Genomic DNA, 27,583 nt, shown 5'->3' with positions numbered 1-27,583 from the left:
TCACAATAAGCCAAATTGACGTTCCTTAAACACCTGCTGATGTTGAAGACAATATGAACATGCCACCCCCACCTCCTATGGCACCTCCCGCGGTAATTGACATGGAGTAGTTTAATGATTTAGTACGATACGTCCACAACATGACAAAACAAATGCGATTGTGGGAGAACAGATTTGTATTCATTACAGGACAGCAACAGCAACCAATCCAGCAACAACAGTGATCACAAATGCAACAGCAACAACAACAGCACCAACAACTGGCTCACTTGGACAATCAGCAAATACCGCGAGGAAGTCAACCTCACAATAGCCAACAACATCCTTATCATAACTCCAATCGTGAAAACCAATCCCCTCAGTAAATGTGAAGCCAAATTTAGGTCCTAGATAAAGAAGAAGCGGTGGTTCGAAATGAACAAGTCCCAACAGAGAGTCAAGTAGATGCACCAACCAAGTCCAATGCAGCTAGTTCCACTGAGTATACCAAGAAGAAAAAACAGACACACCGAGCAGGAAAGAAAGTACAACTCGCCTGGGCCAAAAGTATTCCTTTCCTTTCCCTATTTTTTCCTTCAAACCAAACACAGTATAAATGATCGAAGCTTTGTCAGCTTTCAAAAACAAGTTACCATTGTTTTGATGGATTAGATTGGAACATTGTGAAGCCGTTGTGTTGGAGAGCACAAGAAAGTGAAGAGACGACTTGACAAGTAATTATTAGGAGAATAACCAGTTGGCGCAAGTTGCGATGAACTTTACTCCCACAACTTGTGTTGAACTTTACTCCTGCAATGAGCTTCAGCAACGATGAACTTCACTCTCGTTAATCGGTTCCGTATTCGGTTACGGATCTATTTTTTTGGTTGTTTCTTTGTAAATGCCACACCAGCCTCTTTTGGGTTCTTGTAATAAATGCCTATATATACTTGATTATTTTAATGAAGGAACTTTTTCTCTTTGTCAATTTCATGTCTTTGAGTTTTACGTGGTATCAGAGCTATGGGCCCTCTCGGAAAATTCCAATTCTTGATTCTTGTCCTCTTCTGCTTCTCGTCTTGCCTTTCTTGACTCTAGTCTCATTCTTTTTCTTGTTTTACCCTTTTCTTTTGACATAAACAAGGATGTCCGTGAATAAAAGTGGAAGTGCCATGTTCACTGTCGCCGCTCAGATCTCCTCTTTCGGTGATCGGAATTCACCTTTCTACCTCCATCCTTCTAATAGTCCTGGCATAGTACTTGTTTCTTGTCTTCTTAATGGAGACAACTGTATGACTTGGCAAAGAGCAATGACTAATGCTCTCAAACACCAAGAGCAAGATTGGCTTCATGAATGGAATGATTCAGAAGCCAGATCCGACGAATTAGGCAGAGTTCCTAGCCTAGTCAAAATGTAATTCCATGGTGGTGTCATGGATTTTCCATGTTTTAGCCCAAGATCTCCATGAAAGCGTAACCTATGCTGAAAACGCTCAAGAAATGTGGAAAGATTAGGAAGAAAGGTTCTCACAAGAAAATGCTCCAAGGATCTTTCATCTCAAGAGAGAACTCATGCTACTCAGGCAAGAAAATCTCCTTGTCTCTATTTACTTTTCAAAACTCAAAGGAATCTGGTATGAATTGTCAACTTACATTGTTGGACCATTATGTACTTGCGGGTTGTGTACTTGTGGAATCTAGAAAAATTTTGTTGCAGAGCGGGAAAGAGATAAGGTGTATCAGTTTTTGCTAGGTCTGAATGAAAATTTTAACAACATCAGATCGGACATTTTGAGCATGGACCCTCTACCAAGCATAAGTAGAGTCTATGCACTTGTATCACAAGAATAAAGACATTAGTCTTTAATTGCTCAACATGGTCCAACCACAGAGGTTGCTGCTTTTCATGTGGCAGGTCCAAAATTCAACCCAAAAGGAGGAAAAGAAATGTCTAAGATTCATTGTGATCATTGCAAGAAACAGGGTCACAACAAGTACCATTGTTTTGAATTATTAAAATATCTATTGAATTGGAGAACTCGATCAAAGTCCACATCCAAGAACAGCACTGGCAATCAAGAAAAGGTTGTTGTTGGCATGAACTCAATCCAAGGAGCCTCTTCGATTTCTAGCCTATCCAAGGAATAGTATCAACAATTGTTAAGCACCATCAACAATCTGTCTAATTTTTTGAACAAAGATAAACATACTTTCTCATCCAACTTTGTAGGTAAAATCACTACCTCTTCTTGGCTTTTGGATAGTGGGGCCTCAAATCACATGGTTCCCGCTAATTCTAAATTTGCTATTACATTTATTACATTGGCATCAACATTGAAGTCGATTCAGTTACAAAGTGAAATAGCATTGTCTTCAGATCTGGTATTAAAGGATGTGTTATTCATTCAGGCATTTCCAATGCAATCTTATATCTGTTGGTAAACTTACCAAAGATCTAAATTGTGTTGTGTTGTTCTTTCCCACTTTCTTTGCCCTTCAGGACCTGACATCCAAGAAGTTGATTGGTGTGGGTCTGATGCATCATGGGCTGTATCATTTCACTTCCTTTCCGCCATCATTTTCTTTACACAGTATCTGTGCACATGATTCAGGCATATGGCATTCAAGGTTGGGACATGCTTCTTATGTGAAACTTGCTTTGATTTTGGAACTGCATATTACTGTACCAAATGATGATTGTTGTGACATATGCTTTCGAGCAAAACAGACACGTCTTTCTTTTCCTATTAGTTATACTAGATCTGATGCCCAATTTACACTCATACATTGTGATATTTAGGGAGGCTATCGCACTCCGTCTCATTTTAGAGCTCATTATTTCTTGGCAATTGTAGATGATTGTACTCGAGCTACATGGGTATATTTGTTACGGTATAAATCAGATGCTTGTTCTTTTCTTGTAATGTTTTGTGAAATAGTGAAAACTCGGTTCAATGCCCATGTTAAGTATATCCATTCGGATAATGGATCCGAATTTCTCTTTGGATCCGTTCAAGATTACTTGACAAAACATAGAATCCTACACCAAACGTATTGCGTAGACAACCCTGAACAAAATGGGGTTGTTGAGCACAAGCACCAACACTTACTTGAGATAGCAAGGGCCTTATGATTCCAAGCACACCTGTTAATTGAGTTTTGGGGTGAATGTATTCTAACAACAGCTTACATCATTAATCATTTACCTACTTTGATACTTGCTAGAAGATCACCATATGCACTTCTTTTCAACAAGCCTTCTTCATATAATCATTTCAGAACATTTGGCTGCCTCTACTATGCAAGTACATCCTGATGGGGCGCGATAAATTTGATGCTCATGCCACCAAAAGTGTGTTTGTCGGGTATCCTAATAATCAAAAGGGATACAGATTATTTGACTTGACAACCAAGTGGATATTTGTGTCCAGAGATGTAATTTTCTTTGAACACAAATTTCCCTTTGCTGATGAGGATGTGTCCTTGGACCCATCTCCACCATCAACCATGCCTCTGCCAACAGTTGATGATACAGTGGCTGATATAGTTCCTAGTCGGACACCTAGAACTGAACCAGTTTGTAACAACTCACAACCCCCTATTAGTTTAGAATTGCCCAAACAGACTAGTAACATGGACTTCGTCACTTCGCCAACTTCTGAACCCGATGTGCCTTGCCCTCCAACCTCACATAACCATTGCCCACTTCGATCCAAAAGACCTCCTCCACACCTGGCTGACTACATTTTCCCAACACTTCAGTCACAAACTAACTCATACAGCACCCACCACCCAATCTTCAATTTTTTTAACTATGAGTTCAATTTTCCATACACAACCTGAGCCTTTTTGTTATGATGAAGCCAACAAACATGACTGTTGGAAACAAGCTATGTCAGCTAAACTAGCTGCCCTTGATCGCACCCATACCTTGACCTTAACTAACCTACCATTGGGAAAGACTCCCATTGGGTGTCGTTGGGTCTACAAAGTCAAGTACAAGTCTAATGGAACTGTTGAGGGCTGCTGTTAGCACTTGATTTTTGCTCGGTCTGCAGCATGAGCCTCTAATTCACCCCAAACACACGATCAGACCATTCCGACCTCTTCAAATGTAGGAGATGCTACATCTCAGTTGGGAAGATAACCAAAAAACGAGAAAATGAGCAAATGATTTTATAGATTTTTTATTTGTTTATATTTTTTTATTAGGGGCAAAATTGGAAATCATGGTTGAGTCCAATTCCAGCCTCTTCATGAACCAAACAACATCAATCGAATCCGATTCAGATTCATGTTTGAACCAAACAGGTAGGGGGAATAAACCATTCCAATTCCGATTCTAAGGAATTCCCATTCAGATTCCAGTCACGAACCAAATGGACCCTTAATTTGTTGGACAATAAAATTTGTTGCCTTGTTTCCTACATCTACAAATTTCAGGGGCCAAACCATTTTTGTTCAATATGGGAGTTGTGAAGTGGTTTCTGCTATTCAGATGGAAGCATTGGCCATTTTGAAAGGGATTGAGTTGAGCTCTCCCCTCTCTACTAACATGATTTGTTTTGAAAGTGGTTGCTTGAACTTGGTTTAGGTCATTGATAAGGGAAATTAATAGATGGCGAAGGAAGCTTTGTTCATTTGTTAAGATACTTCGGAAGTTTCAAAAGGCAAGAACTTCACTTTCTATTTTATAAATAAATCTGCTAATATGGTTGCTCATGAACATGCAAAAACAGGGCAGTTTTAATTTGGTTCCTTCCCTAGTTGGGCTGAGAGTAAAGTTATGGTAAGTTGTGATAGGGCAGGTACCATGGCATAAGTTTCTTCTTTGTTTCTGGTTTGAATGAATATCCTTCAGGTTAGATATACATATCGCAAAACTTAAACCACCATCGGACAATAACCCCACATAAAAAAAAATCATGAAATTTGCTAGGAAATAATATAGTTTGTAAAACACGATTTGCATGAGACAAGATCCAAAATAGATTCTATTTTCCCTCAAAAAATTTGTGAATTCCTAGCCTTCTATACCTAAGAACATGAAACATCAAATATGAACTCAAGTTTTGTGGATATCTAAACTCTTTTATTGTCTCTATGACAATTAATGTTTTTCAACCTGTTGTTGGTGATGTGGATGGTTGAATGGTTTGAACTGTCACTGGCTCAATTTTTTAGTTTTGGGTTTCCAAAAACCTGCTTTTTTTGTCAAAAAGGTTGATTTGGTCAAAATTCATTGGTCCCGATGGTTGAATAGTTGACCGGCTCGACTTGGTACATGTATATACAAACTCTGAAAAGGCCACAGTTTTGCACTCAGTTGTCTGACCGGCTCGACTTGGTACATGTATCAGGTCAGCCACTGGTTCAAAGAGTAGCTGGGCCTTAAACTGACCCCTCTGAACCAATTTAAAAAAAAAAAAAAAAAAGAGTTAAACATATGAAAAAAAGCACCAACACAGGCCGATACACCCCTACCGGCATATCAGCCCGTGTTGATATTTAGAACTTTGGTCATACCAAATCCTTTTTAGCCAAAGATTCTCTAGAGAAAAAAGTTTTGACCGTCTACATCCGATATATTCCAAAGGTCTATTTATGACGCATTAGCAAAGAATAACTCTATATCCAACAAAGGCGGTGCTTAATGGATACCTCTCTTTTTAATATTTTTAGGGTCTGTTTTGTTAGAATTGGAATCGGAATCGAAATCAGAATTGAAATCCTCTAAAAGCAGAATTGGAATAATTCATTCCCATAGTCTGTTTGGTTCAAACAGGAATGATAATGAAAATTAGAATCAACAGGAATATGATTTCATTCTCAAGAGATGAATAAGGAATGGTCATTCCCTCAAATAAGAGAATACCATTCCAGCAAGAATGGAAATGGGATTCCGATTCTGTCCAACCAAATAGTTGGAATCGGAATAGCCCATTCCGACTCCAGACCCCCTATTCCCACCAACTAAACGGGGCCTTAGTTTCAGTAGTTCAAGATTGCAAATGTAAGGAAAAACTGATACCTATCAACTCAACGAACCACTCACATGATGTGACGCACTCTAATGCTATGCTTAGCTTGATTTGAAAATAGGAGAAAACTGATATAGAGAGTTGACAGTTGAGGGAAAGTTATTAACCAAACACAACTTAAAGGTTTCTTTATTTATCTGACGTCAAACGCTTTGGAATTGGGATTTTATTGGAATCCATCTTCACAACTCTTTATTATTCACATTTTATCAAAACTATGTGGTGTTTGTCGACTCGAAAGAGTGCAGAACCAGTACCACGTCTGAAATGGGTCTGCACTGCTCTTTATTCATGTTTTGCAAAACTTAAAATCTTATGCAGTGTTTTGCAAAACTTGAAAGATTTTCTGGTATGCCATTTCATGAGAACTAGCTAGGACCTACTTTAATACCAAAACAATGAAAAACTCAACAGCCACATAATCTCTTTTTATTCATCCAAACAAATCATTTGACACATAATATAGAAGCTTAATTACGGACATCTAAACTGATTCAATAGAATAACAGGCTCCTTTATTCCTCCATTTTTAGCCTTCATGCCAATGGAATTGTGACACCTGAAACAAACAGATACAGAAGAAAAAGTAATTAAGAAACAAGAGGTTAACAGTAAAAAATACAGAAGAATGGAAAAGAAAAAAGAACTACAGAAATCCCAGAAGATGCTGTTTGACAAGAGGTAATTAAAGAGATGAAGTCTTACTTCCACATTTCATTCCATGGGGCAATTCCTTGCCACAGGACTGAGCAACATAGACCACCTTGTCCACGCTAATGAACTGCTCTACTTCCTTAGTAATATACTTGCAGACACATGGAATGTCAGCCTTCTTCACAACAGCACAACAGCCTTGAGATGGGGGAAGCTTTGGGCCAGACTTCAGAACGAATTGCTTACATTGTATCACTAGGTTGTGCAAATCACTTTGGCAATCCTGTGCCGAGACCTGATGTTTGGAGACCAGAAATCCAGCCAAAATCAAGGCTGCCGAAGCCAAATAACGAATGCTAGAAGCTCCCATCTCTTACTCTTAGTCTTGTTTCTTCCTCCTCTCAGTCCTCACTGCTTGTTCCTTGCTGGATCAGGTCAATATATAGAGTTAGAGAAGGGAAATGCAGACTCTCAAGTCCCCACAGTGATATCTTGCTTTCCATCTTTGGAGTTTACTTTACGCCCACTATGGATTTGTGCCTTGAGAATACGTTTTGGAAGTTTCAATTTTGAATGACTGAAATGGCACATTTAGCTAGCCTCGAAGAAAAGGTCGGTGCTCTTAGGTTAATGAGTAACCTGAGTCATTATGGATCAATTAGGTTAAGTGGATTGGGATGAATTAAATGGAAAACCTTTTTGTGGTTCTAAATCTGCATTGGTATCTCTATATTTGAACGGGAGGTTGTAACTGATTAAAAGCCAATCCCTGCCACCTGACCAGATTAGCTGCACATCACAGATTGACAGTGCTAGCTAGCCAGTCGTATATGGTTTATGGGCCTCTAACAGAGGCTAGTGACTGATCTAATGGTTAAGGATCATTTTGTTAGTGAAAAACACAATAGTATGTTTTTACGGAAAAGTACGGACAGGCACAATGCAGATTTCTGAATTCTACTGGAGAGATATAAACATTCAAAATGTCAAAAACCTCTATTCTATACACCAATGTCTGCCCGTAAATTAACATCAATTCTGAGCTGGCACCCACCCCAATTGTACTTTGAGCCTAAAAATTCTAAGAATTTTTGCATTACACTCCACCTCAGAATTCTGATTTGAACTACAGATTTACAATAATTCAAATTTATAAACAACTCCACCTATAACATTCATACCCGTCCATGAATAGGCATCAATTCCGAGCTGGCACCTACCCTGAACTGTACGATAGAGCTAGTATTTCAGAGGTGGACTGAACGGTAAAAACCCAAAAATTCTAACCCTGGGCTAAACCGTCATTCTCCCATAATTTTATGGACTCCAACCAAACTTGAAGGTTAAATCACAAATTATGTGATTTCATGAACTGCATTTCATCATTATCAGTTATCAACATCATCTCATCATCATGTAAGCCTTGTTCCAAATTTCCAATTATATAGGCCATATTAATCATGTTCTGTGATTCCATTCCATTCAGTGTCATATCTGTTGTTAACTTATGATGAGCAAAGAAAAAAAATCCATTGTTCGCTTATGAGCCATTGAATCATTTCCTAAATTGTATAAATCAGTTTCGTAGATTAATTATCAATAATAATTTGATTCTTACATTTAGGCTGTGCTTGGTTTGAAGGAAAAAATAGGGAAAGGTAGGATATCTTTACAAATCTTGTATAACTTTCCCTACATTTTCCTTCAAACCAGACATAACTTTAGGTTGTGTTGGTTTGAATGAAAAGATAAGGAAAGGAAAGGAAAGATAAGGAAACCTATTATTAATAAGGGTAAATTGCTGAATGCCTAAAACCTCCTTCATATTTTTATTAATTGTTGTTGTTCAATACCCTCCTTTTTCCTAATAGCACTGTCCTCCCCTATGCTTTTTGACAACGTTGTATCTACCCCCTGTAGCGGTGGCCCCAAGCCGAGTTTTTCACGAGCTATTCAAGCTCAGCTCAACTCGGGTTAAATTGAGTTTCAAGCCCGATATGTAGGTTTGTTTGCCAATCGAGTCAAGCTCGGGCCCAGTGAAGCTTGACTCGTTCGACTCACGAGCCTTGTATAATAAATAGATAATTTTTTTATTTTATACATATATATACATATAAATATACATAATAAATAATTTTTATAATTCTTATTTTTTGTATGCAAAATAAAAATAATTTTTTATATGTATAATAATAAATAGTTTTAATAATTCTTATTTTTTGTATGTAAAATATAAAAAAAAAATATTTTTATATGTATATTTTTTCTTTTTAGAAAAAGGTTGGCTTATAGTCGAGCTCGAGCTGAGCCGAGCTCAAACTTGTGAGATTTTGAACCGAACCGAGCTCGAGCTCAAGTCTCTAATTCGAATCGAGCTCGAGCCTAACACTATTTCAACGAACCAAGTTCGAATAGCCAAGTATTCAACTTAAATCCACCCCTACTCCTCAAAATTCTGAAATTATCCGACATTTGCCGTTTGAATGGTATTGTCTTCCAAATTTGCCCTTCCCTACATTGTACTCTTAATCATCTATCTAATCTACTAATATAATAATCAGTAACTTGTCATTTAAAATCTGATGGTCCAAAACGTTTTGTCTCATCTCCCAAATAGAAAATAATTGGTTTTACCGGCTTCATGATCAAAATCATCCCCTCCAATATCTTGGCCACTTTCCCCATAAACGGCCTCATCTCTACCTGATCTTGGAGGCACCACTTGGCCGTTGATGGAGAGCATGTTTGTCGGATGACATCCATGAATTTCACGAGTACACATTGTCATTGAAGATCAAGTCCTGATGAGCTTTATCAAACATTTACTTTCTATTCTTTGAGATTAATGGGCCGGTGTTCATGGCCTGGCCGATGAGAAGCGTATCACTCAAATGATCGAAGCTTTATCAAATTTTGAAAATCAGGTTACCATTGTTTGGCTTTTCTTTTTCTTTTTTTTTTGGCAAAATGAAACGAAAAAAACAAACATCAAGGATACTTATACAGGATATTTGGTTCTGTGATCGTTTATTCAATAAATGCTGTTAAATAGACGCCACTTTTTCACTCTTTTGTTCTTCCGTACGCATCAAGGATACTTTTAACAATTGATCATCTATCAACATATATTAATTTAATATTTTTAAAAGATGAGAAAAGTTGAAAAATATGATCATAGAGAGCTCAGCTGCTGTGTTAAGTGGCATACAAGGTTGTCCTATGCAAAAAAATATTTAGAGTAAGGAGAAATAAGATAAAGAGACCTATATATGGAAGTATATTGTGTGACCGAGTCCCAGGATCCATCCACCATAACAATCGAACATGTCATGTTTATCAGAAGGTGGTGGTCAAAGGAAACCTCTTGGTTTGAAGTGTTGAAACTTGGGTGCTAGTAGCCCCTTTCAACTGGCAGTAAGAATTTGAATTTGCCTTATTTATGACATTAGCAAAATCAGGTTTAACTTGATTAAAAAATTAAGCCATTCCTAGCATCTCATAGAGAAAATAAAATTACTAAAATTTGAGCCAAATAATTATTCTTGAGCTCCTTCTCGTTGATGTGGCTATTATATTGCACCACCACTCCAAAACCATCACAAGGATGAGTTGCAAGGAAAGCCTTAGGAGAGAAACCAACTTGGACTTGTTATCCAACTGTTCTAGCTAGCGAATGGACAGGCATTTCATACGGCTGTGTTTGGAAATGATGCAAATAGAGTGTAAATCCCAGTTTAGGGTAAGTTTACACTCTGATTCACTTTTGCTTGTGTTTGACAATAATACATTTATACATTGACAAATGACAGACCAATGCGTATTTACATTGATAATAAGATGTAAAAGTACATCTGTAAAAAAGAAGTAAATTTGCATTCAAGTAGGCTTTTGATAAAAAATGCATATGCTTTATTGGAATGTTTGCATCCATTACAACTAAAAGTCTGTCTGGTAAAAAGGTAAATTTGTCAGTGCAAAACTATCCCAACTTTACAATTTATATGGACTGTTTTATACTCAACATATTTGCATTCACACTTATTTGTATCGTTTTGAAACACAGCCTAAAGAAATGAAATTTTGTTTCATTAGAAGGCACTATATATCCTCCTGTCTGCAAAGCCTCGACCAGTTAACACCAGTCATAGTTAGTTTGAGGTTCAATGATCTCAGAGAAAATCTTGTAAGATGACTTGACCATGAATTTTCCGTTGCATGTACCTTAGTTTCCATAGAATTAACCCTATCACTGGCCACGCTGAATTAATAGTAGGAATATTTAAAATAGCCATGACACTATCTTCCTCAAGCACCTCATGTAAAAAGTCATTCTTCCAATGTTCATCACTAGTAGTTAATTAGAAAATCACTGACTTTAAATTTCAAGAATAAGTGGCTTCCCGCTTTTCAACTTGGGTATGATATCAGGTAAGCAGGGGACGACCCAGGGATCTATAGCAACTTGAATGTTATCACTCTTACCAACTTTCCAGCAAAAGTACTTTTTAATTTCTACAAGTGTTCTCAAAATACACTTCCACCACCAAGAGTCAGATCTCTTGGCTTTATAGTCAAAAATACTTATTTTTCAAATACTTGCTTTTAATTTGTTGAACCCAAAGTTCATCATTCAAGATAGAATCTAATCTCCATCTTAGATTACAACCACCTGCATTATGCTACCATGCCACCAAAAATACTTTTGTAACTTATCTATTCTCTTGCAAACAATTTTTAGGAGCAAGTTGTTCATCATTGTATAAAGAGGGAAACTCTGAGCAACAACTTTGATGAGTGTTGTGTGACCAGCTTAAGACAGTTTTGGCTTGCCATGTATCCAATATATTCTCAACTTTGTTGATTAGGCCCTTGTGAGTAGTAGATTCCTTCTAAGAGTCAGGCCCCTAAATACTTTGAGTTACAACTCGTAATTTTCATTCCCACTAGTTTGTTGAGTAGTTTCTGATGAATTCTATGAGTATAACTGGCTGCCCCAAAATTCTTTCAAAGGATTCCATATTAATGTGGTTTAGTTTCCTTGGGAGTCCCCCACCACAAAATTAAGAAGTTTTGAACCAAAACAATAATGTCATCACTCACAAGGTTCCTATAGTATTGAAAGAAAAAGCTAGTGAATCCATTAGGACTTGAGCTTTTTGAGAGTGCATTTGAAAAATGCATGCTTGACTTATCCTTTCTAGGGGAGAATTAGCACAGCTTTATAGTTGAATCAAAGCACTCTTTTGTGCCGCTTGTGCTGTCTTGTCCAGAACTTATGTGAAGAGAAGGGAGAGGAGAGAAAGAGAGAAGAGAGATTTGAGAGCACCAAAAGATGTTGTCGACGCCAGTATTCTGAACCTGTTCGTCCTCATGCCTACACTCCCCCTGAGGAGAAACAGGGAAGAAATGTTCACTCTCAAGAAAGGAAACATCCATAGAAATATGATATTTTCGAGAAACAAGATCAAAGCACCGGTACCCCTTCTAATTTGTAAGGTATCCCAAGAATATGTAAGGAATAGCATGAGGATCTAATTTCCCACGAGTGGGTGACAAGTTTTGAACAAAGAAATGACAAGCAAAAACACGAAGAGGAATAGACAAAAGAGGAGCCTTGGGAAACAGAAGCTAACACGGGGCTTTGTACTCTAACCACCGAGAGGGCATGCGATTAATGAGGTAAGCAGCACAAAGGATAGCTTCAAGCCAAAAACATTTGGGGACATTTATATGAATCAATAGTCTCTGTGCTACTTCAAGAAGATGGCGGTTCTTTCTTTTAGCAATACCATTTTGTTGTGGTGTTCGAGCACAGGAGTTACGGTGGAGTGATCCATGTGAAGCAAAGAACTCTGTGAAATCATTATGAAAGTATTCTTTGGCATTATCAAATTGGAAGATTTGGATTTCGGTTTGAAATTGGGTGATTTGGAAATCTTGGATAATTTTTGGTACTTCATCCCTAACTCACATGGGATATCCCATAGTTCACATGGGATATTCCCCCACTTGTAACAACACTTCCTTTTGCTCCCAACACAACTGCATCTCTCCCAGAATTATTCATCAGATTTCTTCTACTTTCCTCTAACTGTACTTATGCATATACCTCTTGAATAGAAGGGAGATCTTTGCTTCCAAGGATCTGTACTCTAAGGGATTCATATATAGGATTCAAGCCAAAGAGTAAGGCGAAGACCCTCTACTAAGAAACAAGTGACTTGTATGCTTTTGCATCTTCATCACACTTCCAATCTACACTCTGATAATGATCCAATTCTTTCCAGATGGAAGACAAGTCTGAGTAGTACACAGAGAGACTCCTCTCCCCCTGTTTGTAAGTAGAGGATTTTGCCTGTAGCTGATAGATCTTTGCATAGTGTCTCAATTCAGAATAGGTTGACTTGGCTTTTTCCCAAATCTCATAAGCTATTTTAGTCCACAAAAAAATTCTTCTCACTTGAGGTTGCATAGACACTAGGAGTCGTGACATTACCATGCTGTTCTCCTGGTTCCATCTGTTATGCTCAGCACTCCCAAAATTAGGTTCTTTAATTTTGTCATTTATATAGTCAATTTTTCCCTTTGCAATAATGTATAGTTTGATCACCTTCGACCATTCTAAGTAATTCAAACCATCAAGAGGTATGACAACCATGGGGAAGGATAAATCCATACCCCCACTCAGTCCATTCTGCATTGATGAAACACTGGAGGTGGCCGAGTCTTCACTATTCATAATAGCTAGTTTAGATCACACTAGAAGAGGTTGAATAACTGATCTGCCCAACTTATTTTCCCTTTCACACACTATGTTAATTCTAGAAAAAAATTCTACACCAGGAATAATAAAAAAACACAGGCAACCACCTTCTAGATCAACTATAGTACTTTAGTCACCATAAAACAATTTTTCTCTGTTGTTGCAGTACCTACAGGTCATAACCAACTTACAAATTACCCACTGCACTACTGTTACAACATACACAGGTCATCTCTGACCTACACACACACTTCACAAAGCTATTGTTGCAGCACATACAGGTCACCTCTGACCTACAACCACCACAAGGATCACACGACCCTACAAAAAAGGAAGGTATAGGTGTTGATCACCTCACATCCGATTGGGATTTTTCCTTTTTTTAGGTCTGTCCTGATACACAATCAGGAAAAAAATAAAGAAGAAGAGAACGAAGCTTCTGAGATCAGTCCGAAAGAAAATACCTTGGTTCTTCAAAAAAAATTTCAGTAGCACGATGAGAAGGTAAGAAAGAAGAGAACTCGATCTCCTTTCAGATCCGATGAGCCTACTCTGATACCATCTTGTTCAGAACTGAAGTGAAGAGAAGGGAGAGGAGAGAAAGAGAGAAGAGAGAAGAGACATTTGAGAGCACCAAAAGATGTTGGCAGAGCCAACTTTTTAATATTTATACTAGGGTGACTAAACATAACATAAAGACAAGGGGAATTACAATAGTACCCCTATGACACTAATAGAAATAAAAACATAAGAAAAAACACACTTTAACCAATCTTTTAACATGCTGAAAATTTAGTCCTTAAAGCAATCTGCAATCTTCTTAGGTCATGTGATCCAAGTACCTTGTCTATCTTGCAGCCACTCAATACTGAACCATCTCCTTCTATATCTTGTTTGAAGGTGAAAACTTGGTATTCTTGTCACCTTCCTTAAGCCACAACTCTCGTGACTTTAAACACCATAGTTGTTCCTCGTACCTTAGCCATCTATTGTACTAGAGCTTAAGATCGTTTAATCTACTAGGATTGAGAGACTCTATAGAGGCATTTTTCTTAGGAGAGATTTGGAATTCTATTTCTTTTAAAATTTTTGTAATATCCCCAAAAGCCTCTTTGTTACATGACAAAAGTTTCTTTTAATGTTTTTTAATTTGTTGAGAACACCATAATGTGTAATTGCCACACTATCAGAAAGTATAGAGGAGGACAGTGCCATTAGCAAAAGGTGGGGTACTAATTGCAATTATTAGAAAGTACAAGGGAGGTTTAGCAATTTACCAATCACTTGACTTTTACTAGGTTTTCCTACCTTTTCTTTCAATCCAAATACATCATTAAGGTTATTATTGCTGAAATTTTTGGAATTTATTTGAGTAATAATCTTAATGTTGTGTTTGGTTTTAAGAAAAAGACATGGAAAGGTAGGGAAACCTAGTAATAGTCAAACAATTATTAGTAATAGGTTTCCCCACCTTTCCCTTCCTTTCCCTACCTTTTCTTTCAAATCAAACACAACCATGTGATCTTATGAATGGATTCATTTCTATCATATCCTTTCTAGTTTTTCCATTCATCTATCACATATGCATTTTTCCCATACTTATTTTATGGTCATGTTGCATCTTGGCTACCTAGAGATGTCAATTTGACCCATCCTCTTGGGGCCCTGCCCCGCCTTGATCGGGGTGGATTTTTTTTACATTGATCATTGTTCATGGCGAATTTTGGGGAAACCTGAAACTATGGGGGGTCAAGGATGGGGTGTGGATGGTATTTGTTCGCCTTGACCCACCCCAATTATATTATATGGTATATATATATATATATATATATATATATATATATATATATATATAATTGTTAATACATATCAATATATATTATATTATATCATATAACATTACATAATATAAAATAGTTATAGGTAGGTTTTAGAAAAATAAAAAAGTAAATTTACAAGTATGCAAGTAGGAATGACCAGGGTGGGGATGGGGGAAAATTCAAGGATCCCTTAGGATTTCTAGCCCCAATGGGGTCGGGGGCAGGGCACATAAAACGCGCCCCTGCCTTGCCCTGTTGCCATTCTTACTAAAACTTTGCTCCATGCAACATAGTTGCACTTACAATTGTTTTGTGGAATTTTCCTCTTAATTTAAGTGGTATTTGGCTATCACATAAAACTCCATATGCACCCCTCCATTTTGTCCATTTTGATCTAATTCTACGGGAAACATCTGCCTTCTCAATCTCTCCCTAGTTATGAATTAATGAACCATCTAATTGTCATGATATAGAACATTATCCAACCATCTAATTGGATCAAAGGATATACCATCTCATGATTATAAATAAACTTAATTTGTTGGACAATAAAATGTGTTGCCATGTTTCCTACCTACTCACTACTCACCTACGAATCAGGGGCTAGACCTTTGTTGTTTAGTATGAAAGTTGTGAAGTGGTTTATGCAAGCTATTCAGATGGAACCATTGGCCATTTTGAAAGGGATTTAGTTGAACTCTTCCCTCTCTACTAATCTGTTTTGTTTTGAAAGTGATTGTTTGAACTTGGTTTAGGTGATCAATAGGGATAATTATTAAATGGAAAAGGAAGCATTATTGTCTCTATGTCAAAGATATTTTGGAAGTTTCAAAAGATAATAACTTCAGTTTCTGTTTTTGTTAATAGATTTGCTAATATTGTTGCCCATGAACTTGCAAAAGAAAGGTAGTTTCAGTTTGGTTTATTTTTTTGTTGGCTCCTTCCCTAGTTGGGTTGAGAGTGTGGTTAGTTTGGTACTATGGTGTAAGTTTCTTCTTTGTTTCTAGTTTTAATGAATATCATTCTTTACCCTCTACCCGGAAAGAAAAATAAAAACAACCCCATGACACATCAGAGCATTGATAATTAATTACACAAAGGGAAAAGTACCCTGCAGCTCACTGCGGAATTCTGAATTATAGTCCCCTTAGGAGTGGTAATTTTCCACCCAACCCACCCAACCCGCCCATTTACTTGGAGGGTTGTGTGATCAACCCATCACCCAACCTGCCCATTTAAATGGGTTGGGTTGGGTTGGGTTGTGGATAACCTTGGGTTAACCATTACAAACATAAGTATTAACTATTTAGCCTTTTTTTTAATTTTCTTCATTTGAATTAAATAATTTATAATTAATGCATTAATTTTCTATTAATTATTGACTAAATTTAGTTTTGTCTTGAATCAACACACTTCACCCAACATAAATCCAAATCAATTTGACCCAAGTCTAGACCAATTCAATGCGATCAGACCCGATCCAGCACATACCGATTTGGGTCAACCCAAATCCGAAATAGACCCAGGTGGGATGGTTCGGTACCACTTACTCTACCCGGTCTGGGTCATCCGGTCCAACCAGTTTTCACACATCCAACCCAACTCAGTACAAGTTGATTTGGGTCGACCCGAATCCGAAATAGACCCAGACGGGATGATTCGGTGTCCGCGTGCTTTGTCTGATCTGGACCATCCATCCGAGCAATATCCAAACAACTGACCCGAATCCGGATCGACCCGATTTTTTATTGAAACGGTCTGGTCTGATCAGACTGATCCAGATTTAAACGGTTTAACCACCTTTGATGTGATTAGCTCCAAGATAATCCAATTAGATAGTTCAAGTTGATATGACCAGTTTGAACCTAAGTGGTTCGGTCAAACCCAAAATCCAAACATAGTCAAATGGCTTCGCCGGTTGTGTAAAAATAACATGCATGTAATGTGATTTGAACCTTCACCACTTGTGATTTGAACCTTCACCACTTTTTAAGAGAGAGTTAGTTTGTTTTTTAAGTCCATAAATATAAGATTAATGGATTTGGGCGGGTTGGATTAGGTTAAAGCAGGTTTGGGTTGAACTCAACCCATTTAATTTTATATAACTGGATCATTAATGGATTGGCAGGTTAGATGGGTTGGGTTGAAACTCAACCCAAACCAAACCCAACCCAACCCAACCCACCCCACCCAATTGCCACCGCTAGTCTCCCTTGTAGTCTACTAGTAGCCCCCCTATAAACCGCATCCTGCCCATGGATTTGACATCAATCCACGGTCAAGATTCATCCCCCTGTACAGTGAGGTTAAAGAATTATGAGCTAGGCTGATCAATCATTCTTCCTTACACAAACTGCTATCCTTGAATATAACTTCATGATCAGTCATTCAGACTAAACCAATTCAAATGTTGGCAAAAGCTAAACCCGAGCGCGCAGCCCATGAAGAGGTCTATCTCTAGCCATTTTGAATTGCAAATTCCACACTTTTTACAATGGCAAAAATCTTAGCTTCCTAAATTACAAAGCTATACCTACATTGATCACTAGTATTAAAGTCGAATGGACAATAACCCCGCATAAAAAAATAAAGATTATCTATTTTCTCCACTAAGTGAAGGTTAAGAGTTAATATAGTTTATAACACTATTTGCATGAGACATGATCCAAAAAATAGATTCTATTTTCTCTTGAAGTTTTTGTGGATTCCTAGCCTTCCATACCTAATAATTACATGAAACATCAAACTGTTTAGGAAAATTTATAACTCATTGACCTCTATACTTTGTATACATTAATACAAAATATTCATCAATAGTTTGAACCGTCACCCACGTTTGGGTTTCCTAAAACCTGCTTTTTCTGTCAAGACATATATATATATATATATATATATATATATATATATATATATACATATAAACTTTTTAACACCCTACTATTTTTTTACCAAAAAAATGCCTTTTTGGCATCAAACCTTAATTTCTAATTTTCTTTATTTATAAAAAATAAGAAAAGTTAAGATGTTATGGTTTGAACTATCCAACCTGGATGCTGAACTGTTCACCTATAACCTAGAGTCAAAAATGGTTTACCCTCTAGATCAATTTTTAAAACATTTTTTTCTCCTAAATTTTGTGCTTTTTATTTTTGAAAATATAGAAATATCAAATATGAAGCTAAACCCATCCACAACCATTTTAATGTTATTTTATGATAGAACTGAATCTCATTTCAAAACCATCTCAAGATGGTTTTAGTAAGTAAAGAGGCTGCATAAGGGGTGCAAATAGATCAGATCACGATCTGAATTGAATTCAAATCCAAACATATTTTTTCTGGATTTGGATAGCCCCTATCTGATTTTTGAATTGGTTTGAATTGAAAAAGAGGATTTGTTTAAAAATTGGATCTTTGTGAGCAATCCAATCAGATTTTGGATATACACCTATCCAAATTTGATCCAATCCATTTGCATCTCTAGCTGCATTTGGACAAGCTAGATTAGTTTTTTGAACTCGTGTTTGACTAAAAAAAGTTTAACTCGAAAAATCACGAGTTTGGCTCGATTAACACATACATGCATACATGCATGCATATATGTTATAGAATATAAAAACATATTTTATAATATATTATGAAAATATATTTTTATATTCAATATATAATATAAGAATGTACTATATATTTATAAAATATAAAAATATATCTATTTTCAAGCTTTTGAGCCAAACTGAAGTTCATTGAATATTTAATTGAACCGAGCTAGAACCAAGAAATAGATTTCAACTCAAATTCAAATTTAATAATATTTTAGTTGACCCAAACCAAAATATACAAAAGTTCGGCTCAACTTGATTCGATTGCACCCCTAGTTCATGGTACAAGGGAGTCATGGAGGATAATTAGACAAAGCAAAGTGTGTGAGGCTCACTAACCAAGCCACAAAGTGCCTACAATGAAATTTCATTGTAATATTTCATTTCATTATTTTATATTTTTATTTTATTCATATGGAATAAAATTTTAAGATAATTTTTTTTTTCAAATTGTTATTGTAATCATTGGATTTGCTTCATTATTTTTTATAACTTTTTGAATTTTTGATTTTTTAATGAAAACAAAAAAAAAGAGAAAATGAAATAATATGGGCAAGCCCGACCTGGCCTAAGGCCAATGGCCATGGGCCTAGTCTCAAGCTGGGCTCCAACCCAACCTGCGTAGGTCATGGCTCACTAGGCCGCTACAGTGCGGGTGGCACAAAAATGTGGAGTTCAAATACATCCAACAACACATCCCCGCCGTGTATTAAGAACATCTCACGATGATAAGTACCAAAAATGATGAGGCATCATCGAGAGATGTTCCTAATACACGACGGGGATGTGCTGTGTGACGTTGTGAGAAACTATCTTGTGGGAGCTTGTTTTCAAGTTGAAAATGTGGGTCATGCCCACATTACTGATTACACCACTAAATTGACCGTCTCAACCGGGTCTATTACTCCCACTTTATTAGGAATGGCAACGGGGCGGGGATTACATTCCCCATCCCCGACCTTGACCCCCCAAATCACCCCTCATCCCCGTCCCCGATCCCCATTGGGGAAAGGAATCTCCCTCCATCCCCGACCTCGACAGGGATGAATTCCCCGTCGGAGACCCGAATCCTCGAGGATTTAGCCATTAAAAAAGCAAAAATCCTAAAAAGATAAACAGAAAAGGAAATAGAAATACAAGGATTTAGCCATTAACAAAGTAGTTGAATCATGTATAAGAAATAGGAAAATAATAAGAGAAACCTCACACCTGTTTGGCAACAATGATGGTGACAACGACGATAGACGATAGGCAAAGGTCAAAGGAAGTTTGAAGATCTGAGTTTCAGTTTCTTTCTTCTTTGAGTATCTCTATCCTCTGTCGAGACTTGAGTGATAGACTGGTAGTTGGCGATGATAGATGTATGATGTCCGACGGGCGAGTGGCGACAACGACGGCAGTCGGCGAATCGGCGACGAAGACGAAGGAAGAAGAAGACTAGGGTTCTAGGTTCAGAGTTCCCTTTTCTCTATCTGTCGAAGTCTCAAAGACTCGACATTGTCGAGTGTTTTTTAAGTTTTAATAAAAAATGAATAATAATAATATAATATATAATATAATAATATAAATATTATAAATAATATATAGTATTATATATTATAGGGTAAATTACAAAGACCCCCTGTACTATGACCGTGAGACAAAGACCCCCTTTCCGTTAGCCTTTTGTTGAAATCCATCGTTGCAATATTTTTTAATCCCCATACTACCCTTGTAATAACTATTCGGAGAAAAACACTGTACATCTTCCCTGATCTCATGATACACGAACAGTAGTGGCGGACTTCCAAAGTCTTCCCTCTCTTCCTCTCTCTCTTTCCCCCGATCTCTCTTCTTCCCCTTCCCCTTTCTCTCCTCCCCTTTCTTCTTCCCGATATCAAGGAGAATAAGGTGTCTGCCTTGGACTGATTCGTTGAGATTGCATCTCTCTCTCTCCCAATGTGTGGTTGAGAGAGATAAACAAACCAAATGAAACCAAAAGGCAAGAAAAAGAAAATTGGTGACAAAGTGGGAGAAGACACTCCATTTCATCTGTCTCATTTCTTTTCTTCTCTCCATTGAAGAATCCGCCTTGCTTTGGGGAAGCCTCTCTCTCTCTCTCATGCTTCTGGTGTGTGCACATTAATTAACCCTCTAGCTCAACAAACCTCTCTGTATACCCTTCTCTTCGTTTATCCTCCTCCACTGCCTTGTCTCACCTCTTTAACTTATACCTCTTTCGATCTCTGTCTCTTTATTACCTGCAATGGCCACTCAAGCTCAATACCCATTAAATGTTTTGCTCCTCAACAGGTTTGCGACCTCTCTACTTACATCATTTATTAGTATTTATCTCTTTTTTCTATCTTCTCTGCCTTCTGTTCTTCCTTTACTTTCTTAAGCTTCTTCTCATTCTAATGGGTTCGTTGCCCTGATTAATGGGTTGTTTGCAGAAGCGGGCAGGATCGAAGTAACGCACTTGGAGGTTGATGAATCAATTTTTTTTTGGTGATGTATCAATTTTTTGTGCTAAGTACCTCGTCATTTGGTATGCTTCCAAGTGGCCGATGACTCAGAGGCCGAAGTTAACTTCTACTGGATGAGGACCTGGATGCCGAGCTAACCAGGCCGAGCTGGGGGCAGATTAGGTGCTGAGTTAACTGGACCGAGCTGGGCAGGTTAGGTGCCGAACTGACTGGGCCGAGCTAGGCAGGTTAGGTGACGAGTTGACTGGGCGAAGCTAGGCAAGTTAGGTGACGAGCTGACCAGAGTGCCGAGTTGCCTATTTGGTGCCGAGCTGACTAGAGTGTCGAGCTGACCAGAGTGCCAACCTGGTGGCCTTAGCACAAGTTGTTGCCTAAGTGGTTCTGGGTGTCACCTAGTTGTTTCGAGGTGCCATGTGTCAATATATCATTAGAGGGCCAAATCCGCCCTCATCATTTGCCCCCCATTCCCGAGCTGAAAGTAACTCGGCGAAGGGAGTAGATTGCTCCTTTTGGCCTGAAATGACTAATTCAATGAGCTCGTAAGCGTTGATTCAATTCCTTAGGCTCTGGGAGCGACTCGCAATCCACTCTCCTTACCCTTGATTTTGCCCATGCCGAAGGGGCGACTGGGTCTTATGTGGTGCCGAAGTTTTTGCTAGAGTTCGGCACCTTAGCCCTTAGGCTCTGGGAGCGGCTCATAGTCCAATCTCCTTGATCTTTGAATTTGCCTATGCCGAAGAAGCGATTGGGTCTTATGTGGTGCCGAGGTCTTTTATCAGCTCAACACCTTAGAGCTACAGCTGCGCTGCATCAGCCTCGCACGGGAGCCTTGGAAGGATCGACCGGCAGGGGTGTCCATGCAGTCTGTTGGCCACCTACTCCCGCGGAAGCCACAAAGAGCTCATCTTTGTAGAGGGTACCTCGCAAAGAGGACTGATGAGGCTTTATCCGAGTTGAAATAAAGTTGGTAGAGTTGTTTAGTCTGTTGGCCATCAACTTCCTGCATAGTCTTTGAATTCATAAAAAATGGAAACTAGAAAGTGGGAGCTTTTAGTTTCTAAAAGGTGAGAGCATAGCTTTTTGGAAGAAGAGGACTTAGCCTTTCGAAGGATGAGAACTTAGCTTTTTGTAGCGTTTCCCACAGATGGCGCCAATTGATGAATCAATTTTTTTTTTTGTGATGTATCAATTTTTTGTGCTAAGTACCTTGACATTTGGTTTGCTTCCAAGTGGCCGATGACTTAGAGGCCGAACAAGCCGCCAGGTCGGCGCCCATGCCAGGCCGCCAGGTCACGCCTGGGCCAGGCCGCCAGTTTGGTGCCTGTGCCATGCTGCCAGTTCGGCGCTTGTGCCAGGTCGCCAGGTCGGCGCCTATGCCAGGCTGCCAGGTCGTGCTTGGGCCAAGCCGCTAGTTCGGCGCTTGTGCCAAGCCGTCAGGTCGGACACCATCAATTTGGCTAAGACAAGTTGTTGCCTAAGTGGTTCTGGGTGTCACCTAGTTGTTCCAAGGTGCCATGTGTCACAATATCATTGGAGGGCCAAATCCGCCCTCATCATAGGTGATTAACTGATTATTCATTCCAACTGCAGCCGGGAGGATTCTTTGACCAATCCCATATGCTTTTCAGCAATGGAGGTGAGATGGGTCCTATTGTTTTTCTGCTATTTCTTTTGCCCCATGAGATTTAGGCCAGTTTTGGGGGGCTTAAACGAGGTCTGTCTAGTTCTAAGATGTGCTTCTTTTGGTGTTCTTTTGTAGTGGGCACCAATCCACGCAAGAGAGGCAGAGAAGCTATCGCTGCTGCTGCAGCAGCCGGGGCACCAATTGACCTCTTCTCTCTGCAATCTCATACACCACCAACGCTGGTGAACCTTGCACAACTCCATAACCAACAACCCAATGTCGTCTCCACCGGCCTTCGTTTGGCTTCTGGAGACCAACAATAGCAACAAATCAACATCATCATCAACGGCAGCAGCAACACCCACAACAGCAACAGCAGAGTCTGGTTCTTCCCTCTTCGATTATCTCATCCTTCCTAACAAAAGATCTCGCTGCTCAATTAAAGCAACAGAGAGACGAAATTGATCAATTCTTTCAAGCCTAGGCACTATATTCTATTATTCTCCTGTTCTCAACATAGAAATAAAATGGGTATCCGTGGAGCTAGAAGAGCGAGTGGGTATCGACGTATTATCGTTCAGGGGGACCAACTGAGGCACACATTAGCAGAGAGAGAAGAGGCACTACTGGGCGCTACTGGGCACAGCGGAAGAATCTGCAGTGCGAAGACTAAGGGAAAAAGATGCGGAGGTGGAGAAAGCAGCGAAGAGACACGTAGAGTTGGAAGAGCGAGTGGCGCAACTTAGAGTGGAGGCGCAGGTGTGGCAAGCCAAGGTGAGACAGCAGGAGGCCACGACAACATCCCTGTAGGCATAGATACAACAGCCGCTGTACCGAGGAGAGAGAGAGGGAAAGAGAGGGAGGACTTCGGAAGTCTGCCGCCACTGCTGTTCGTTTATTGTGAAGTTGAGGAAGATGAACAATATTTTTCTTCTAGTTATTACAAGCATAGAATGGAGATTAAAAAATGTTGCAACCATGGATTTCAATGGAAGGCTAACGGAAGGGGGTTTTTGTCTCACAGTCATGGTATTGGGGGATCTTTGTCACAAAACAATGTATAGGGGGTCTTTGTCCCAGACCCCATAGTACAAGGGGGTCTTTTTAATTTATATATATAATTATATATATTAATGGGGGCCCAGTCGGGGTGGGGATTGCATTCCCCATCCCTGTCCCCACCCCCAATTGGGGATTCAAGGATAGCCTCATCCCCGACCCCAACCCCGCCAAAGTAATAGGGGTGTCTACGCTTCAGTTAACTGAACCATGACACTTTTTTGTAAACCAAACCAGTGGTATCGGTTTTTCTAATTCTCCAAATGGAAATCGAATCGATACCATTGGTTAACCGGTCCGTTGATTTTGGTTTTTGATCGGTTTGGTTCTTTGGTTTTTCAGTTTTTTATATTTATAATATATATTATACAAATATATGTATAATATTATATTATAAATAATAAATGATATATAATATATTATAAATATTTGAAAAATATATAATATATAAAATATATTTATAAATAGATCATTTTAAATATAATATAAGTATATATTTTCATATATAATGAATATATATTTATATATAATACATAGAAAATATGTGACATATATTAAAAATATTTATACCGGTTGGTTCGATTAATTGTCAATTTTTTTGTAAGTTAACCAAAAACCGAACTATTCTTTCAATTTTTCAAAAATCCCGAACCGAAACCAAATCGATCAATTCGATTAACCACATTTTGCGGTTCGATTTTCTTGATTCGATCCGATTTTTCGGTTTTTTCTGAACACCCTACAAAGTACCCCATTCCCGACCCCGCCGGGTCGGGGAGCCCGAGTACCCGTCGGGGACGGGGAAAATTGCCACACCTACACTTTATTTTGAATAGACTGCGGTTAAAATACGATGTTTGCCGCATCAACCAAAATGGACCCCGGAATTGGGAGATTCGCTGCATTGGCAATTCCAATCTTACGCCAAATCCACTCTAATCCAAATGCAACCTTAGCGCAGTTCAAAGAGAAAAACTAAACCCCTGGAATTTGTAGCTTCAGCCTTCAGGTAAACGGTTTTCGCATTTCCACGAACACTTTATGCTGAAGTTAGTTTCGGTCTGGAGCATCCAGACTCTATGATCAGACGCTCTTAACTGTCTGCTTCATTCACGTTGCACAAGAATTCTCCACTGGAAGTTTATATTTCACAATCACTAAATACCGTTATCTTCTACTGCTGCAGGACTTGGCTTTTTACCAGCTGTACATCCATCAAAATTAAGATTGGTGTTTGCCATTCCTAAAACTGATAATTAGAGAAGGTACCTTCTTTCTACTTTTCTCAAATATTTTCTATTTTTTCTAACTTTTCGCCATTTTTTTAAGGCTTTGATTGACATATCTTTTTCTTTGAGTTGCTTTAATAATTCATTTATTCTTCTACAATATCTTTATCCAGGTCTGGCGCAGTTTATTCTTCTTCAATTGCTAAGAAGAAATTAGCTATGTTTGTCGTGTGACGAAGATGGGAACGAAATGCAGGATTTGGTGGCCGAAGCATCTCTCATCTGGCGAACCAAAATCCTCCTTATTGTTTGGGTGGTTCATTCAATCTTCTTCGGCTTCGCTAGACATTGTTGTAGCTTTTGCAGCTTCTCCCGATGATATATCACGTTTTTGTTCCCAATCTGGTCTTCAGGTGTCAAACCCATTTTCCAACATTTGTTAATTGGGCTTTCATGTTGTTAATGTCGTGGAGTATGCATTTCTTCCATGAGGATTGCATAATCTGCGTTCCTTTGATGGTTAAACTGTGTGTTTATTCCCCGATTTTCTAATGTTCATAGGTTCATACAGTATCAGCTTTTCATCTATAGAAAACAATACATATTCTTGATCTTTGTATTCCGGAATCAATATGCTTGGATTAACAATGGATAAAACTGAGGCATCATTCGTTTTAATCTGATTGCTTATTTTCATCCCCCTAAAAGGTGTTAGTGTGTTACATGATTAATTAGTAGAATCCTTTTAGGTGTTAGTGTGTTACATGATTAATTAGTAGAATCCATAAAACCATGAAACTTATTACCATGCAAAACTCCAGTATGTTCCTTAATGTTTGTTGCAAATAGAGTTAAACAGAGGCCAATGGCATTACTTGCTTGGGATCATCTCTTGATGTGGTTGAATAATGGGAAGAATGGAAAAATGTGTCTGCTCTAACTTTTAGTTATGCTTAGGATGAAGCAGGACTAATAGTGGTTTCCAAAATCTTATAAAAGGAATGCTAATTCTTGACTTAGTGAATTTCGGTTGATGGGATCCCTCCAGTTCTTTAGCTCTGGACATGTTATGTAGTTTTAACTTTTAAGGCTGTGACAGACATCAACGATGAACAAACACCGTTTTAGTGAAACCTTACAAGCAAACTTACTGATCATAAAAAAAAACCTTACAACAGCTTTGGACACTATGGACCATATTATTTTTAGTTTTATGAAGATAAATGGTTTCCTCCACACTGACGTTCATTTAATAAACCCTATTTTTCTTCTAAAATCTTTGCCATTAGTCTCTCATTGCATTGCATTTGAAAAGTTCCCTATATATATCTTGGCATAAATACCAGCATGGGAAGTGAATGTGGATATCTTGTGCAATATGCCTGGTTAGCTAGCTGAACATTCATTGAATTTATCAAGGTTCAAGAATTGCGCGTGGTGCTGACATTGTTTTATGTTTTTTCTTTTTAAATAGGGAATTCTTGATTACGCAAATTCGAGGATGCCCTTATTTCTGCAGGATAAATCAGCATTCTCTGTTTTGGGGCACTGTGCTACAGATTGCAGCTTTAATGAGCAGCCTCCATGTGCTGAAATGGACAGGGATGGCACAAAATCTAACAATTATAAGAAAGTATACTCAAACAGCAATCAAGATTTATTTGGAGATAGTCATCGGCAATGTTCATGTGAACGCTACAAAAACAAATTTTTAGAAAAAAGCAAGGGGTCTTCAGGAATCAGTAATTGGATCCAGTTGTCATATGATTCTGATGAGTATTATTGTTCAAATATCCATTGGATTCCTAAGTTTCATCATGTACACTGGAGTTCAAAATTAGTATCTAGCTGTGATCTTCATGTAAGACAGGGTTATTCTGTTGCTTCTCATTTCATTATTTTCTTTCTACTTTTTGCTTAAACTCTTCTCCTTGGTTTGAATGGGTTCAGATAATAGTTTATGACCCACCAACATTTGGAATACGCCACTTCCTGGTTGGTTCTTCGATCTCTTCTGAAGGAGTTCAAATGCCCATCAAGAGACCCAAGTGGGTTGATAAACTTCACCAGAAGCAAGCGTTCCCTGACCTGGTAATATACTGCTTCATGGACCTAGAGTTGTGTTTATGCTTTTAATTTATTCCCAATTATCCTCTTACTTTTATCATTTCAAATCTGATGTGCAGGACACAGTTGTCTTGGCAATCAATTGTGCAACTGCTGCTAGAAGATTATGCAAGAAATGCATGGGGCACAAGGCTACATTTAATCAGTACCAATTTCTCTGCTTTTCTTGGTACTTTCTCCTTTCTTGTGTTTTGATCTGTAGTATTTGATTTTCTATCCATTAT

General features: G+C 38.3%; 2 protein-coding genes and 1 pseudogene across 18 annotated transcripts in view; 2 read left to right on the top strand and 1 right to left on the bottom strand.

Moving 5' to 3' along the window:
* Positions 1–6,373: 6,373 nt before the first annotated feature.
* LOC148802575 (uncharacterized) lies at positions 6,374–7,076 on the bottom strand. The gene is made up of 2 exons (XM_088897270.1): positions 6,726–7,076; positions 6,374–6,579 (listed from the first exon to the last, which is right to left on the bottom strand). Exons 1-2 carry the CDS (start codon positions 7,042–7,044, stop codon positions 6,557–6,559), a joined length of 342 nt encoding a protein of 113 aa, XP_088753396.1. The 5' UTR covers positions 7,045–7,076; the 3' UTR covers positions 6,374–6,556.
* Positions 7,077–21,100: 14,024 nt separating this feature from the next.
* LOC109114148 (uncharacterized) lies at positions 21,101–25,228 on the top strand (annotated as a pseudogene).
* LOC104589577 (N-acetylglucosaminyl transferase component family protein / Gpi1 family protein) overlaps positions 24,869–27,583 on the top strand; it is a 63,142-nt gene continuing 60,427 nt past the window's right edge. For 13 of the 17 annotated variants that reach the window (XM_010247930.2, XM_088898272.1, XM_010247929.2 and 10 more), the window contains exons 1-6: positions 24,869–25,012; positions 25,190–25,268; positions 25,406–25,645; positions 26,707–27,093; positions 27,183–27,323; positions 27,419–27,504. In XM_010247930.2, the coding sequence (XP_010246232.1) occupies positions 25,472–25,645; positions 26,707–27,093; positions 27,183–27,323; positions 27,419–27,504 (788 nt within the window). In that variant the 5' untranslated portion in view covers positions 24,869–25,012; positions 25,190–25,268; positions 25,406–25,471. The other 4 variants (XM_088898271.1, XM_019196365.2, XM_010247925.3 and 1 more) reach the window with 4 other exon arrangements.

This window comes from Nelumbo nucifera, chromosome 2, assembly GCF_055504915.1.
Source record: "Nelumbo nucifera cultivar China Antique chromosome 2, China Antique-T2T, whole genome shotgun sequence".
Taxonomy (NCBI): Eukaryota; Viridiplantae; Streptophyta; class Magnoliopsida; order Proteales; family Nelumbonaceae; genus Nelumbo; species Nelumbo nucifera.
The sequence above is the reverse complement of the archived record's forward strand: the minus strand, read 5'-3'. Positions and strand labels throughout refer to the sequence as shown.